At 27.1% G+C, this 19,106-nt stretch overlaps 2 protein-coding genes across 4 annotated transcripts; both read right to left on the reverse strand.

The window, feature by feature from the left end:
- Positions 1-1,271: 1,271 nt before the first annotated feature.
- On the reverse strand, positions 1,272-7,315 carry LOC114125236 (TATA box-binding protein-associated factor RNA polymerase I subunit B). Of its 3 annotated transcripts, XM_027988797.2 has the most exons (10): positions 7,045-7,315; positions 6,361-6,665; positions 5,939-6,098; positions 5,766-5,881; positions 5,474-5,701; positions 5,152-5,372; positions 4,886-5,069; positions 4,358-4,545; positions 3,039-3,270; positions 1,272-1,983 (listed from the first exon to the last, which is right to left on the reverse strand). In XM_027988797.2, the coding sequence occupies exons 1-10, from the start codon at positions 7,135-7,137 to the stop codon at positions 1,494-1,496; spliced, it is 2,217 nt and encodes a 738-aa protein (XP_027844598.2). In that variant the 5' UTR covers positions 7,138-7,315; the 3' UTR covers positions 1,272-1,493. The 3 variants fall into 3 exon arrangements, with proteins under 3 accessions (XP_027844598.2, XP_027844599.1, XP_050053252.1); XM_027988798.2 differs by lacking the exon at positions 6,361-6,665; XM_050197295.1 differs by lacking the exons at positions 4,886-5,069; positions 5,152-5,372.
- A 2,891-nt stretch (positions 7,316-10,206) lies between these two features.
- On the reverse strand, positions 10,207-19,068 carry LOC114125226 (pancreatic triacylglycerol lipase-like). Its single transcript, XM_027988779.2, has 8 exons — positions 17,967-19,068; positions 15,091-15,509; positions 13,493-13,742; positions 13,071-13,342; positions 12,853-13,003; positions 12,578-12,707; positions 12,042-12,227; positions 10,207-10,721 (listed from the first exon to the last, which is right to left on the reverse strand). The coding sequence occupies exons 1-8, from the start codon at positions 18,085-18,087 to the stop codon at positions 10,652-10,654; spliced, it is 1,599 nt and encodes a 532-aa protein (XP_027844580.1). The 5' UTR covers positions 18,088-19,068; the 3' UTR covers positions 10,207-10,651.
- Positions 19,069-19,106: the final 38 nt, after the last annotated feature.

A 19,106-nucleotide genomic window follows, 5' to 3' on the forward strand; every position in this document is an offset into this window, starting at 1 on the left:
AATTTTAGTTCAATTTTTCGTACTAATTTTATGTCTGTTATAATATTACTAATAGGACTGAATGAAAATAATTGATTTCTATTTTCTAGACTTCAAGAAATAATATGAAGTTTATTCACCTCGAGATTTTATTACAGAATAGATTAATTAATATACTTTGATTCGTTAGTGGTTTGCAGTTTTTGAATTGATCGTAGTACGGTCAGGTAGGTACCCACTGTCGCGATATGGCTTATGCATTAATTTGTTTTATCATTTCGATTACTCGACATTTATAAGTTTTGATTAACTATGAAAAAAATAGTATTTAAAATTAATAACCATAATAAAGTTTGGCAGTAGCACTATGGTCTACCAATTACCAAATGCTAATACGGACCGATAGGCTATAAGATTTGGACATCGGCCATTAATAATTACTATTTTCAACTTTAGTCCAATAACAGTAATAACTACCTAATGACATATTGCGCAAACTTAGAGCTCTTAGGAACTCATACAGCTTACTCAAATAAATATTATATAATATTAGATCTTAAATTATAATTTTTCGAGCTTAATGGTATAATATTGTCGTATATAATTTCATAAACGAGTAATTATTAAAAAATATTTATCATTAATCTAGCGGTGCCCAAACTTTTTTAGTTTACTCCACTTTAAAAATAAAAATTTATTGCCCCACCCATGAATAAATAAATAACAAAATTATAGTATTTTAATATACAAATATTTTTGTTGTTATGACAAAATAACACGGTTCGTGGCTCCCAAGGGAGGCGAGCCTCACAGTTTGGGAACCGCTGTTTAATCCATTATTATTGGTAATTTAGAATATTTAAAATCTGTAATCCTTATTTTTATACACACTCAGTAAATTATACTTTTTATATTTTAAATTGTACAGTAGGCACATTTTATACCATTATAAAATAATAATGTACAATATTTTACATAGTAGTGCAGTGGTCTCTAGCAGTACCTAGGTATAATAATATGTATTTATTAAATATTGGTAATTAAAAAAAAAAAAAAAATACCAAATGATAAAATTGAGTACCTACCAAATAATATATACCTATAATAATGGTTATTGTCTTATTATATACACTTGATAAATAAATTATTTTAATGAATAATAATTATTCTTATAGATTACAGGATTGTATTGAAAATAGGAATCACAATAAAATAACTTTTTAAAACAAACATATTATTGTATATTAAAACATTAATAGGTACATATTTAGATGGATTAATTACATAATTACATGTACAACAAACAGCTTAACTAGGAACTCTATAAATTATAGAAATAATAATAGATTGTTTTACTATTAATTTAAATTGAAAACAGTGTTTTTATTATGCCGATCAAGTATTAAAATGAAATATAAATCACCACCTAAATATCTTTTATTCACGAAACACAAAGTTTTAAAATAATACAATTACTTTATAAATTTTTTAATTTATCAAACTCCATATATAATCTATAAAGTAATATTGGAAATCATTTCTTCGCATTCTGTTTGGCTAGATGTTTTGTTTGGTTGAATTAATGTAAAAAATTCATTCTCTAAATCCATAAGTTGCTTATATAAATCAGACGTATGACAATCTAAAACCCTACAGCACTGATCCATGAACCATAAAAATGAGTATGGTAATTTTTTTTTAAAAACTTTATTTTGTTTAGAAATGTTTGCTTTTCTTAAAAAGTGTTTATTAATGTGTATGTACCAATAATTTGAACCAGTTCCTAAAAATATTGTATTTGGTTTCTCTTCATATGAAGTATTTGTAGTTTCATTCTGTTTATTTTCATATAATTCTTGATTTACTAAATACACATTAGTTTGAGCAGTATATGGTAGAGTTCCTACAGTATCCGGATCTCTACCTTTTTGTTTCATATAATGTAATGGACTATTGAAGTTGACTTCTATAGGTATATTACACTCTTCAGCTAAATCATAGATTCTGTAATAAATAAAATTAATACATTCTTAAAATTATTATAAATGTGAAATGTAGGTTAAAATAATTTTTACACATAAGGTTTGATATCTCTTCTTAAAAACTTAAATTTAATTTAATAACTAACAAAAGAATTTTAATTAATACAAAAAAAAAATGTGACTTAATAACTAATTTAAAATACTTAAGTAATTTTATTTTATTATTGGTGCTAATATTAAATTATTAGCAGGCCAAATAAAGACTTCACCCTACATCCCCTCACTAAATGGAGCCCGTATAGTTATTGAATGTTGGGATCACACAGGAATATATTATCATTATATATTAATCAACTTATCATATTAAAACTTAATTTACTTTAAGGTTTTATAGTCTCTTTTTGACACTAAATTAACATTGTTATGATGAGTTGCATACAAAATATATTAATTTAATTTAAAAATACTGGGCTATTCAATGATGTAATGTTTAAGAGGATGTCATACCCACAGTGTTGTCTTCATCTTACCATTAATTATAGAATAGTCTATTCTGTAATCAATGATCTTACTAATATACAATGTATCAAATTCGCATCTAGCAGAATTCATTTTATGCTGTTAGCTTTAATATTAGATTCAATTGACCTGTTATCAAACTGAAAGTAAAAATTTTTTATCTATGTCCCAAAGGCTTTTATTGTTTTTTTAATTTTTAAGTGAGTTATAAGCATTTTAAAGTTTTAATATTTTACATAGCTATACCTCAGTTTAAAATTAAAATATTAATAAAAGTTTATATGATGTTCTAGAGTCTAGATAATATTTTTACCTTTAAGTTGAATTATAAGTAAATTTATTTTACTACTAAAGTAAACAGCATACAATTTTACTGAATTTAAATTTGCTATTGTGTACATTAGTAAATTAAGACAGCACAAACAGGCACAACAGTATAACATACTTTGACAAGTATTTAAGTATTTATGAAATTAAGCATTATACAATTTTATGTTTATTTCACATTACCTACATTATTAAATTATGTAATTTATGTGATATTTTGTTATAAAATACCTTTTTTCATTAGTTAGATATAAGATATCAGTATGAGTAAAATTTTGTTCTAGTATCCTTTTTGCTTCATCGCTTAATTCTACTGAATGATATTCAACTATCCATTTAATAGTTGATGAAAGTGGTTTAGTTGAAGCGGGAATTTCTCTATAATTTTCTTTTATTCCAAAATCAGGTAATGATCGAAGTAAACATTCAGTGTTGACCCTAAAATTTTTGCATATTTTGTCACCTATTCAATAATAAAAATTATTAAAAAAAAAATATTTAAATGATAAAATATAATATAAGTCAGCAGTTTTCAAACTCTATTTTTATTCATAGAGCACTTAATTTAAATAATAAAAAAAATAAAAATTATAATAATAATAATATATAATAAATAAATAAATATAAATTAATTTAATAAATAATAATTCACAATGAACATTATTATATACTATTAAGAATATTGAATTTTAAGTGTCTTCAAAGTCATAAGTAAAGCGCAGATTTCTATGCAATTGCATATTTTTTTCCTTTTAATATTTTCGGATTTTTGTCAGTTATTTCCACAAATCATCATAATTTGAAGCTAATAGTGAAATTTTTTTTTGCATATTTCTGCATATTTAAAGGTTATTGCATATTTTTGCATATTTTGGCAAAATTCAAAATGTATTGCATATTGAAGCGAAAATTTTAAAAAATTTAAAAGAATGTTTAAAATAATATTTTGTCAAGTAGAAAAATTAAAATTAAATTTCATAGTCACTAAATAATAATTTATATATATATATATATATAGTTATAAGATAAATAATCGATTATGGTGTAAACTTAATCACTCTTGCTGTGTCAGTCGGTTATCGACATACCACTCGGCACTCGGTTACATCGTTTGTCATTGTCCGTAAATCGTGAATATACCAAAAATAAACGTGTTAATCGATAAACGACAAAGCTTCACAGAAGAAAAACTTGAAATGCATATGATTATTCATTTTAATAATAAATAAAATTTAAAAAATAAATTAAATTCAGAAAATTCCTTACATTTTTTTTATTAAGTATTTAAGTAATTAATTATTATAAGTTTTATTGTACATTTTAAATAAATAAAAAATTCTTGCATATTTTTTACATATTCTCATAATTTTGACTGCATATTTTTTTACATATTTTAATGATTTTGACTGCATATTATATGGCATATTTCAATACTTTTAAGTGCATAAAAATCTGTGCTCTAGTCATAAATTACTCTGGCAGAACCCCAGAGCTCAACAACATGTGGTTCAAGAACTATTGACTTGGCGAACATGTATTATAACTATTACCTTCTAGTATAGGTAAAGTTGGTTTCATAATATTCCAATCATTGATAAATAATTGAGTGTTGCGTATATTGTTTTTATACAATTTTTCATGCAGAACATAGTTATATTTAGATACAATACAATTTCTAAATTCAATATATTGTACGTAATTATTCCAACTGAACAATTTTTTGTCAATTATATTTGATCTATAAAATACAATAACATAATAAATATGTGCAAGTAAAAAAACTTTAAGGGTATTCCACCCAGAGATTTTCTGTCTTTATATAACACATGTGTAATATAAGATATTAGACGTGTTCTTTGAAGTGATATGAATTTTTAATCACCTGGTGTAATCCCTTTAAATATTTAAATGATGAAGATTACATTTTTTTTTCTGTCAATTAATAAGAAATTTTACTTAATTAATTGGGATTTGGAGAAGACTAATACATAACATTAATTTTATTAATTTTTAATGGAATATTGAAAACTATGTAGATCCTAATCAAACAACTATGATTTAAAAAATAAATGACATACTGGTTAATTTTTTCAGCAAAGTCTGAGGATAAATTTTCAGCATTACCATCGAGACAAAATAAAAATTTGGCAGCAAAAAGTATGTAAGTCATTACTTTAACTTCTATGTCAGGTAATATTTGATTACATTTAGTACTTGGAGGAGATATTGATATAAGTTTGCAAGCAAAATGAGTAAAATCATCTAATTTTCAAAAAATAAATAAATACATATAAAATAAAAAAAATAATAAAAGAAAAATAATTTGTAAAAAAGTTATTATCACTTGGAAGTTGAAGTTCATCACAAAAACGCAACAGTAATTTTTTAAAATCAATATCAGGTAGTTTATCAGCTTTAAAATGCTTCAATAGTAAGTGGAATTCTCCATTTATAAAATTCCTTGATGAACTAGGCACCATTACACTAAAATTAACACCATGCTTAGAATTTTCTGGTAAAAATAAATTAACACGATTTACATGCAAATGTCCTTCATGAATCCATCTAGTTAAGGTAAAAAAAAAAAAATTAAACTATTAAGTCTGTAGTCTGTAACCTGTTACACTTTTTACAATTTCTAAGTTTTATTGTATAAATTAATTTACCTAAGTATGTCGGATAGGTAGATATCATCATCATTGATCATAAGAGCTAATTGTAATATACATATCAATTTTTTAATAGATAAAACATTTTTCTTTTCTTTTCTTTTCAAACTATTCCATTGTTTTCTACCAGTTTTAAATAGCTTTAATGGTTCTTCATTAGTAAGATCGTTAGTCTTTGATGACACTGAAGTTAGAGATTGTTTTATATTTTTTGTCAATTTAATTCTGAAATAACAACATTGTTAAACAAAGATATATCAATATTATAAATAATAATACTATATCTTACTTGATTTTACTTGATTTATTACTTCTTTGCAATAAACTAATATCATCTGATAATCCTACTGAGTCGTTATTTGAATCTCTTGTAGTGTGGTCTAATTTTTTTAATTTTCGACTAAACTGTAATTTAATTTTTCAAATTAATTCATTATATTTAATAATTTATTAATAATTTACTCTATTTTGTTTATTAATGTCTGTTATACTAGAATTAATACTAGACGATAGTGATTTTCTTTTATTGGAGCACCTCTTTTTCTTTTCTTTTGCTACTCCAATTTTTGCTTGTAGAATTTTGTTTTTCAGATTTTTAACTCCATACAAAATTTGACAGTCCCTAAAAATGTTTTTAATATTTGTTACATTATTATTATAACATTATTCAGATAATTAGCACTTATAATAAATTGATATTAATTGACAGAAAATTTAAAATTTGTTGTTTTGTAACCTATTGTTTATCAATAAACTTATATCACATTGCTGAATTTTATAATTTAATGGCTGTTATCTGAATATTAGTAGAATTTGATGTTACAATAATAATATTCATAAAATAAAAATATTAATGACAACATTTTTTATAACTTTGATCTTACACATCATTTATTGATGTATTTAATTTTGGAAGTTTCTTAAATTTCTTTGATGTAAATGCAACTTCAATGAATTGCAAATATTGAACCCATAATTGTAACACTATAATTTTTAAGCTAGGTTTGGCTCCAAGTTCAATAATTTCATCAATAAGTCCTAAAAGTATAAAATTATAACATTCCCAAGATAACAGTTTTTTAGCTTTTTCTAGTTGAGATCCTGTTGTTATTTCATGATCTATATTTGCAGGATCTTCATAGTTGAGTTGAACATTTTCATGAATGCCAACGTGTTCTTCTCTGATAGTCTGTAGAATTAGAACAAAAATAAAGTAATTTAAAATAATATATGATTTAAATAATAAAAAAATATTACTTATCTTTGTTAGAAGATATTTTGTATTAAAAAAAAAGTCTGTAACTACCTATCTACTATTACTGATTATACATACATTGGTGATGAGAATTTTAAAATATGATAACATAAAAATATAATTTACGTAGATACCTTATAGATTTAACAAACTTAATTTTAAATATAAAAAACAATGATTTAGATTTATGTCAGCAAAGATTATAATTTCAATTTGAAATATTAATAATTTTAAATAAACTGTTACTTTTATAACATTCAATACATTTTAATTTTTCCTTAAAATAAAATATCATTAAATTATGCATGCTTACTTGAGATTGTATACCACATTCATTGCATACAAATGCACCATCAGTAACAGTGAAATTGTTACATCCACAAACAAAACATTCATTTGCTTGCATTTTGTCTAATATTAATAAAAAACAAATAACTAAATAAAATACTTCAAAATTTGTTTTGTATAATTTTGGTATTTCATTATTTTATTAAAACCAAACTACTAAGACAATTAATAAGTTAAAAGTTATAATAAAATATCGAAAATATTAATTGTACATCATTTATACATACATTATCATATTTTATCAATTATCACTTTTAAAAAAGCGGGATAAAATCATAGATAATTATCTATGGATAAAATTGTATTTAATCTGTGATAGTACTATAGACGATTGATAAGAACGACGTTCAAAATAAACTGTTATCACGATTCACTCCGTATTAGCAGTATATTAACACAGAATAAATTAAATATATTAGTGCCTGCGCGTACAATAATAATTTTTATTTATTTCTAATTAGTTTTTTTTTTGTATTCAGGTTAACGGAAGTTTAATGGTTACCAATTGCCATGGTTGACCATTAAAATTTAGTACAATATAATATCTTTTTAATACAATATTATATTGTAATGGAGGTTTAATAATTGCCATAGTTTCCCATGAAGATATAACTACGTGCCGCGCGAAATTTAACAGAAAAATTGTGATAGAATTAATCTGTGAAAACTGAATGTCACGAAAAAGTGCAAGGGTAAAAAATGGCTAAAACTAGCTTAGAAAGGGTAAAGGCATATCGGTAACGTTAACGCACAAAAAAGAAATCTCCAGAGAGTGCTACACAGCGGCAAAGAAAACGGCGATCCCATGTTAGATGTTTTGGCTAAAATGCACTTTCCTACGCTCTTTAAGAATTTCAAATTTTTTTTTCAAAAGACGCGGGTTTTTTTATACTTATTTAGGAACTGTTTGATTTTTTTTGCAGAAACCATTATTTTGGAAGTTATAGCCCTCCAAAGTTTTGTGATTTTACGTTTATATACGCATGCGCGTTACACTACTGCCAAGCAAAGTAACTCGAGATTTGGCGACCGTAGCTGGCAGACGAAGGAAGGTTCCTTGAATTTGAAGACCAGAGCCACTTGTGTATTACTTTAACTAACAATAGGTATAGTTTACTTGTTAGGTCATCCGTCTGCTCGTAAAAAAGCCCGTCTTTAAAAAAAAAAATTTGAAATTCGTGAGAAGCGTGGTAAAGTACATTTGTTCCGATGTCAACACATCAATATTGAGCATCGGTATAAACTCTGACACACACATTTTTAACATTTTAAGTATCAAAAATGTATTCTCTACTAATTTTTATTCATATACAAGCAAATGCAAATTACTCGTAGATCGGACGATTTTTTTCGTCATAATATAAGTAATAAATTGATCAATACCAGTTACGCCATACCAGTGGCGTATTCAGAATGACTTTATGGGAGTGGTTACAGGAATAAAAATATACCTACAACATAATATTAATTTAAATGATTAAAAATAACATTAAAAAAAGCCCAAGAGGGTGGTTTGAACTCCCAAAACCACCCCCGTGGATACGCCACTGTGCTATACCCAATAATATGACATAATATTATCATCATTCGTTACTCGTTTGTTTTATGATTTCATTGATTTTCTTTTAGATTATATCCATCTGAACTATACCGAATACAAAATACTTCGACTATTTTTCCGGCGCGTAATGAATAATTCGACTTTTTCATGAAATTATTCTGATTGTTGAGGGACTCCATCTTGGAGAGTTTTTTACTTTCAGATAATTCCGATTTATTGGTACGGATTAGTTATGACGTATCTGTGTTTACCCCGAAGACAAAAAATATTTATTATTAGCACAATTTCGTAGGCGATCTTAATACCGGCAGTGGGGGTTCGTTCGCTGTATAAAAAATTACAATAACGTCTTAAAAGTGTAGAATACGTAAATACGTAAATAAGTAGTAGGTAGGTGTTTCCGCATGCATGCATGATATTATAATAATAATAAAAACCTGACGACTGCTCATTCAACCCATAAATTTATTGCCAAACACAATTTTAACTGTTAGGCAGAATATTAAATATTATATACTATTATATAAATATAATAGGTCTGTTACCAAACCTAGTTAGGTACCAAAATAATGGTTTATAGACTTATGAACAAATTTACTGTCCTATGTTATTTTTTATAAAAAAATATGAATACTACTATACTAAAAATATTATACACTCCAACTGCTGTAAGAATAATAACTTAAATTTATTATTATGTTTAATTTTATTATTTAAAAACAAAGAAGTACATTTTTCTTTTATATTAGGTATTAACTTATTTAATATATACAATATATACATTAATATATAATTAAATAGGTATTTTTATAATAACGCGTGTCATACATTTATAGGTATACAAATAAAGTAGGTAAGTTATACTTCAATATATTATAGGTACTTATATTAAACGTGTGTAACTTCTTATTTAAATATTTCTAGGGTAGGTTGCATTTTTTTTATGATGCAAATTATATTAGGTACTGACAAAAAAACCTTCTCAATATGTTTATTTGTAAAATGTTTGAATAACTTTAACTTATTCGGTACTATTATATTATATACTATAGACTCTAGCTCCTAGCATCCTGAATACTTGACGTTTTTCTCGATTTCATACTTTTGAGAAAGAGTTCGAAAGTTATTTAAAAACTGGCCATAACATGTTTGTAAGGTTTCCCTTGCACCGTATTTTAGTTCATCATTATCTGGTACCTATACAGTATACACAGAACAATTTATTAACATATGTCATTGTTTTAACAAACTTTCATCATTGTACATCCGTTGGTCTAAATTCATTAGGTATTCATTAGTGTAAAATGACTAAAATATAAATATATATTTTGTCGTCATATTATGTATTCATGTGTCCAAACAAAAATTTCAGAATTATACACATCCGTGAAGTTACGACGTCACACATTACTTATATAATGATTCACATGATTTAGTTGTTATGGTAATTGTTAAAATGTTTTTTTACAATTTGTTACACAAGTGCCCTTAGAAGTAAATTATACAATCGATTTTCTGTTTTAAGTGACGTTTAACTCGTCATTCACAACAACTATTATCACTCCAAAGTCTAGTTAAAAGTTTATTTATAAAAATTATAATAAATAATGACATAAATAAACAATAATAATAATAATATACATTTATAATGGTATCATAGGTACATAACATACTCCTAAAACTTTGTAAAAAAATAACATTGATTAAAATCTAAGTAATAAATAGTTTATCAGGAATTAACTTTATTGTACAGTTATACGTAAAAGTGAGAATATTATCTTAAGCTTAAATAAATAAAATAACATATTGATATACAGTTCACAAACGAAAAATAAAAACACGTTATTCGAATAAAAATAAATAGGTAAATAGGTATTGTTTTATGATATTATACTGTAGTTCATATTATAGGTACATAAATAAAATCGTCATTAGCCTAGCCAAATATGTAATACGAAAAAAAGCAACGATTTTAAAAATTCAAATCTTAGTTTTTCACGCTTTAATAGTGTTAACATGGAATCATTCTAAATGATAAGCCGGCTTCCAAAGCTATTAATTTCGGTGGACACAGTTTTAGCCTGAAAAATAATGAAAATATTAATAATAATCTTGTCATAATATTATTATGTATACATAATAGATGTCTTTCAGTGTTTTTTTCTTGTACCTACGTCCTACATACTCGCCTGCTGAATACATTTCGACGTAAGTAAAATTAATAATACAAATAGATACATGTTCATATGTTTATAACTCATCTATTTAATTTACCTATATAAAATATTATAATGGAAATTTATATTATTTATAGTTTTAAAATAAGTAATTATAATATATAAATAAGTTTAATAAATGTTTACTTAATATTTTTAAGAATCATTAAAATACCGATTTAGATATTATATTAAAAAATACAAATAAATTATTACACCATCATTTCTCTTTAATAGATATACTATTAGTTTTTAAAATCATATTTTAAAATTATTATTAGCTTAAATGAAAATTATTGATTGTAAAATTTATAGTTTACACACTGTATAATAACATCAATATAATATTATCACCAATTGGTTATAGTTATCAGTTTATTTTATAATATGTACAATTTATACAAATATAGGTCAGTGAAATGTGATTCTTTATTGATATATTTGTCAGTATACCTATGTATATATAATATTTTAATAATAAATATTTTGTTCAAAATTGTAAAACAAATAACAATTTTTTAAACATTATAGTACTATACTTATAAATGATGTACAGTAAGAATAGCGGACATACTCAGCTATTGAAATTTCATTCGTTATTTTGAGTTGTTCGCTATTAAGAGGGGGCAAATTTTTGAAATTTTAAAAGGGTAAATGTGTAAAAGGAAATATATGCGTCGGGTTACCTATGATTAATTATAATAAGTATTATTATTTAATGTTTTAATGATATAATTATTATAACTTGAATATTTTTTTATATAGTAGAAAAAAAGGAATACATAATACAACATAAAATATATATAAATACAATTAGATTTGGTGTAAAAAAAAAAAATCGGTTTAGCACGTTTTTCTTTCATTGATTGTCATTATTTTTAAATTAAGATTGAAATAAATGTCCACTATTTGGAGGGTTTCCTATTGAAGAGTAGTGAAATTTTTCCTATTCTGAAAAAAACATCTCTTATTGGGGGGTGCCCAATAAGGAAAGTTTCACTGTAACATAACAAGTATTTGTATAGAAATGAAATATCAAATTTTACTTATTAATTATTTTGAAATCCATCATTATGCTATTTAAATTTAAAAAATGAACCATGTTCATTTTTTTTTATAGTTTCGATGTGGGTTTAAATTCAGTTATAATAATAATAATCTTTATATTGATGGAAATTAACATACTTTTGCCCGCCATTGAACGTCTCGATAGTCAGCGATTCGACGTAGATGACCGGCGCTTCGAATCTCCAGGTTAGTATGTTCATCGTGGTCGAGTGGTTCCACACCAACAGTACCGATTTGATGGTACCAACGTAAGTAGATCCAAACACTCGACGATGTATACTTCCCGGTTTGTAATGTTGTTCTCTGTTTTCAAGTGTAGAATCATAATGATTAATTTAAGTGTCTCTACTATTGTCAAATCATAATTATATTATATTATATTCTTAGCAAAAAAAAAAAAAAAAGCAGAAAACATTGCGGTCATAACAGTCATATTATTTATTATGATTTTAAAAAGAATAGCCAAATACTCAAATTCTACTATCAGTAGGGATTTTTTTTTTAGTGGAGGAATAAAATAATATATATGGTAGGTATATATTACCAACGTATTTATTATAAATATAACAATATACTTTATGTGATTGGAAAACACTACGTGACATGTATATACGTATGTTCTACAGTATTAAAGATTTAAAGAATACACTCACTTGAATACATTCAAAAGTTTTGACTTGGAGTCAGTTCCTTCAAGCTGCACCAAAAAATGCCCTACTTCACCACCGTGGTCTTTGCTCAATTGTGAGTTTGCCAAATTCAAGGTTACTTTGTACAAATACGCTAAAATATGAATGTGAATAATTATTTTATTTAAATTTTTTAGTACAAAACATTGTACTAAACATTACAAGTATCAAGAGTATAAATTATTTGTATATGATTTGTAAAAAAAAACTTAAGTAAATTTTTTAACATTTATACTTACTGCAAAATGGCGAGTCTCCGTTAGTGAGTGAGTATAAACGAATGTGTGGAGATGCATTAGGATCAATGGAACTGGCAATTGTGGGGGCATATTTTTTCCAGTGGCCCAATGATCGCATACCCATTTCTGCACAGATTTTACCTTCAGGGTTCTAAAACAATGAGTAGTTAGATTAAAATATATTTTATAATATTAATAATAATATGTTATATACAAACAGTATCACTCAAACACGAAAAACAGTCTCCATTTAAGAATTCGTCATAAGAATCGCATTCTATTGCTACAAAGTTGCAAACTGTGTTCACGGATTCGTTAAAATATTCATGTGCTCTGACATGATCGCAGGCCAGGAATCTTCTCATACCTTGGTAGAAACTACCGTTTTCACGGTTAATATACTTCATCATGCCTTGATTACACCCGGGTTGATTTTCACCTCCATTTGGATAAAAATCTAAGTGTCCTATTGGTGCACTCATTCCCAGACCTGCATCAAGCAATGAATAAAGACGATACATATTTTTTATTAAAAACGTACATACAACACAATATTAAATAATAATAAAAAATAATTCAAATGTTAATTTACAGAATATCTTAACAATATTTATAGGTACTATAATATTGGACATCGTACCTAATTCGCCTCCTTTGATAAATGGTCTGGAATCGGTGTGTATGATATCCACATACATGGCGTCTGAAGGATCTAACCTCACCATTGGGTCGGTCTGGCTGAAGTGAGGCTCAGCTGGATCTAAACCAGTAATTCGACCTACTGTAACTCCAAAGTTCGTTTGTAGCACACTTCCTACGTAACCACAGAGATGCGATCCTAAGCTGTGACCTATTAGATGAACGTTGGCGACGTTTAATCCGAGTTCTGTCTACGCATAAAAAAAAAATATCATATAATATATAGGTACTGTAGTAGGTATAGGTATTAAATGTATAATATAATATGCAAAGATGGATAATGTAGAATTGGAGTTTCTAATCGCACTTAAATATGAATGAGGTTATTAATTACACGTTATATCCATTTCAAACAGACATTTTAGGTTTTTCTTTTTTTTTTACTGATAAAATGATTTATATTCGGTCGATAAAAATTAGTCATTCGAATTAACTCGACATGATTGTAATCGGTTGAGGGAAACTTTTGCATATTAGGTACTGTAGTAGACTTTAAAACTAAAGGTACATACGTACATTTTTTTATACAATCTAAAGAGGCGACGATTAGGAGGAAATATTTTAGATATTATTATGCACATATTATTTATATTCATATTTTATTGAAATTCAAATTTCAAATAAATAAATGTTTCATAAAAACAATTTGCAAGTATTTTGTATACAATAGGTGTTAGTGTACTATTGCTTCAGTAGGTACTTTTTTAAGATCTATAAATAATAACTAATACGTTTACAAGAACTTGATCGTGGCACACTATATAAAAAATAATACCTACAGGGGGTTAAATCGTAATATCTATTATTGTTATAATTATTTACTATGGTTGTTATTCCATCGATTTTTAAATTATTTTATAATAATATAGACTATTTATTACTGTTAACTTAATATAAAAAAAAAAAAAAAATACATTTTGGGAATATTTTATATAATTTTACTGCGCATATAATGGTTTAATAATATTATAATGTAGCGTTATAATTCCTAATAGAAAACTAATAATATTAGGGACTTCCTATTACCTTATATTCATATAAATTCATTATATATTATAATATTAGAAAAATATTAATTTTATATTAATATCCCTGTAATGAGTAAATAATATAATTATATTATTTTCAGTCATCACTTAAATAATAATATAAATATATTGTAATATATATAATACTATATTGTTATATATATAATAATACATAAATAATGAAATAATAATAATATAATATTATTTTCATTACGATTTTGCTATCTGGGTATTCTCTCGTCTTATCCATATGACGGAAATCCTATCGTAGGCACCCGGAAGACACTTGCTAAGCACAATTGCACCTTCTCTTGATTTATAATATTAAGCAATATTTTTTATTATGTTGCAGGATCAGGTAAAATATTAAAGCTTAGTCCTTCCCACTTAACAACTAAAATATTACTATGAGGCCGCTAGTAGCTGCGGATTTATTACTATATATAATATATAAAATATACACTTATATATAAGTATATATATTATATATAGTTACATAAAAGTTACTCACTCGAATTACGTTTATCAGGTGTGCCGTTATCCTGCCTACCATCCGTATGTTGGCCACAGCCTGTGTATATGGCGACCCAGAACCCTGTTCCCAGTCAATGATAATTACGTTGGCGTCGTACCGTCGCAGGATTTGACGGGCGATTTCCTTTAACCAGGGTCGATCACCGCCTTCTAGAAATCCATGTGTGATGAAGTATGTGGGCAAAGTCGGGATCACGTTGGACATGATCACCGAGTTGCGGTCCTTGTGATTCAGGTACTGGCACGCGTTCCGGTTGTTGCGTGTGTACAAGCAGTACCGCGGAGCGATCTTATCCGGCCGTTCTGGGAACAGGTTCACTGGTCTGGAAGAGACGTCCTGCCACGGACCGGCCACTGAGAAACAACCATACTCGCCATAACATTTGACCTCCACGTCTGCAATAAGATAAAGACAGTCATGATGTAAATATTCTTACTATTTATGATAAATTTAAGGTTCAAAAGTTGTTGTACTTGCATGCTTATTGTGGTTTATGTAAGCTAGAAATTGATTTTAATGAACATTTTTGAATATTTTGTGATTTTTTAGTTTTAAGGGCACATTTTTTTGGAGCATATTAATTGGTAATCAATGTTAATTAAATTTGTTAGTTAATAATGTTTAAAAATCTATTAATGTTTTTGAAAATATTTTTCTTACATTAGGTAATTCCAGTCGAAATAAAACAACATATTTTTAATATTTTTTATCGTTATAATTGCTTGGTTTTTTAATGATAACGTACATTTTTAAATTCATATTTTGAAGCAAAATATTTTTTGAAGTATTGTGATGTATAAAAACAAAAATTCAGACGAATAATTTTTGAGTTATAAGTATTTGAAGTTTAGGTGAGTATGAGTACAAGACCAACATTTCGCGGAATATTCCTTTGACAATCTACTATACAAACAAAAATTTCTAATTTTCAATGATATACACTAGTGACTATTAAAATGTATTTCGTGATTCGTTTTTAAATCGAATAACTGACACGAGATAGATTGTCCACTAGTGATTGTACTGTGATTAACTGTGATTGTACAATAATAAGTATAATAACTGTAATAACAGTAATAGCATATTATAAAATATTATATGATGTTTTATCTGAAGTATCAATAAACACTTAAGGCTATTATTATAGAATATTATTATTTAACCAATTCAAATTTTTATTTTTATTAATTAGCATTTAAGTTTTCAATACAGAAAAATACAGTTTACTTTAATATTGTTATTTATTAGTTGACACTAGTCAGTATCTAGCCCGGAAAAATTATAGCTTAAGCTCTGCGTTAAAAATGAACGATAGTGTTAATTATGTTGAATATTCGAATGTTGATATGTTTAATGCTTTAAATGTGCATAATATTTAGTTTTTAAAAGACGCGATAGACTTTTATTAAAAATATTCGTTTAAATTAATTTTTTTTTAGATCAATACTACGCGCATGGTATAGTCAACAGTAATAATTAATAATTAGTCATTTTGACAGATGGTAGTTATGGGTTTACTTCATATTCGATACTAAATTTCAATAATATATGTGTATGTAGCATAACAATAATTGAGTACAGCGTAATTTAAATTAATTAAACGGTAGAGTTAAAAGTTGTATATTTTGTTATTATACCTAAATTGGTCAATTAAACTTTATAATATGTGTCTGCTATATAACACAGTAATAACAATAATTATTATCAATTTCATAATCAATGAAAAACCGGCAGCTACACTGTGGAGTGTGGACTCTGAGTCGCATTCAACACGTGGTAAATATATTTCCGCAACTTGTATATACTTCGCACATCAATTTATTTTATAGGTTCACAGTTTACGATAACGTCACAATATTTATGGAAATAGCGTTGCAAAATGTAGTGTAACATAATATATTATAACAATAATCATTATTATTATTGTTATCGGGCTTTAAAAAATAATGTGTTTTAAATTCTTCAAGGTTCTATAGTAAACATTTAGACCTAGTGAACTCTGAAATATTAAACTGTACACAATGCACATAATATAATTGCAGTATTTAATAAGTAACTTTTTTCTGTTAAAAATATTGCCGCCGTTTAGTTGACGAAGTGCCAAAAATTGTAATTTGGCTGATTTAACTGTTTTCAAAGCTAGTACAAGTCGGTGGAAATTGGAAGACTAAGAGAGGTATAATAGTATGGGTAATCGTACCATTATATCAATAAAGGATTATAGTTCAGTCAGTAGTTTAGGTACAATATTTGATTCGGTTACGTGTGTGCTTATTACAATGTATATAAAATTATGTCCTAAATGCGATGCACCTGCATTGATTGAAATGTGTTTTCTGTTGTATTCGTAAGTACTAAAATAGTAATACAACGTTCTCCATAATATTATCCGTAGTATTCTGTGTATTTTTTTGGAAGCTTTTGCAGTAGTCTCAAATGATAATTTAACGGAAAAACAAGATAGTCAATACACTCAAAGCTATTGCAGGTGTTGGCAAAGAAATGTAGCGATTATATAAAATAATACCTTTCATATAATTTCAACGTTACAGTCGAGCAAAGTGACTTAAGTTATAGGTGGTTGATCATCTATCACGCGAAACTGGGGAAGTAATGAATCATTATAACGTAAATATTTTCTAACTAGAGTTCTGTATACCCATGAGTGATGATAATATTATTATCTATTATATTATATCGATAGATATGATATAAGTAGCAGGCTACATAGGTGTAGGTAAGTCGTGAGTTTATAAGGTATTATATACGCTGTTAACATTATGATAAACGCCAAGACGGCTTTTAGAATTAAAACAAAAATAAAATAAAAAGCCGAACGTAGGAGTACTCACTGTCGCCTTCCAAAATAACGTTGTTCGCGTCCGCCGTATAGTTTACCGGGAACGTGATATTGTCTGTTTGCGCCAAGTACAGCATGGTCTGCAGAAGTAAATTGCTCGTGTTGTTGAACATGATCACAGTGTACGATTTATGACGGTAGTTTCAAATAATAATAATAATAATAATAATATGTTATATGTAATAAATAGACGATTAATTTCAAAAGTCCGCGAACGGACGATATCTCGCGCGGATATTTTAATGATTATTCAGTCGATTCGTGTACGCGCACTGTTGAGTATCATATACGATTTTATTCCCGCTCGTTTGGCGCTCGCGACGCGCGTGCACCGTCGAAACCCCGAAGGAGACGAAAAACGCGATTATAGTGCACCAGCCGTGTAAAATAATATCACACTATATACTGTATACGATGAGAAAATATTACGAGCCACCGTTTATCACGACATATGTTACGTTTTCGCACACGTGTTGTGTTGTCGTTGTTTGAAAACGGTTGTTGGATTTTGACGACGACGAGCTGCACGTGCTGCCTCGGATGCTGCAAGGCGCCGTATGAGCACAACGCGGGTTTCCGTGCGTAACGCGTTCGATTAATTTATAGATACGATTGCGAGCAGCAGTGGCAGATATTATATAAACAATTATTACTACGATAATATGTGCAACCGAAAGTGCAAAGGTCACCGGGAAAACGACACTGAAACACTCCAATTTATTATTTGTACACGCCGCGTACCTAACTCGACGAGTTCGATTTGTTTTTATTTTATCCAGAGAAAAATAGGAACGTATTTCCGTATATGAAAACGCGCGTCCGTACGCTTGACCATACGCAAAACTGTTTAAAACGAACTCAATGCGATAATATATTATACGCGTTTTCGGTTATTCTTAAACTTAAACTTATACCCGGCGACCAATAATTGGTGGATTTGTGTTCGACCGCAGACGGTCGATGTGTATTTATACCGAACGAACCTCCGGACGCACATCGTCTGCAACAGCAACATTATAATTTTTGCTCGCGGCCTATTAATAATAAATTTCGCAGTCGGTGCAGCTGACTGTACGTGATTTGTTATAAAGAAATATATGCATCTCGCGGTTCAACGGCCTTTACAATTATT

This window comes from Aphis gossypii, chromosome 1 (genome assembly GCF_020184175.1).
Source record: "Aphis gossypii isolate Hap1 chromosome 1, ASM2018417v2, whole genome shotgun sequence".
NCBI lineage: Eukaryota > Metazoa > Arthropoda > Insecta > Hemiptera > Aphididae > Aphis > Aphis gossypii.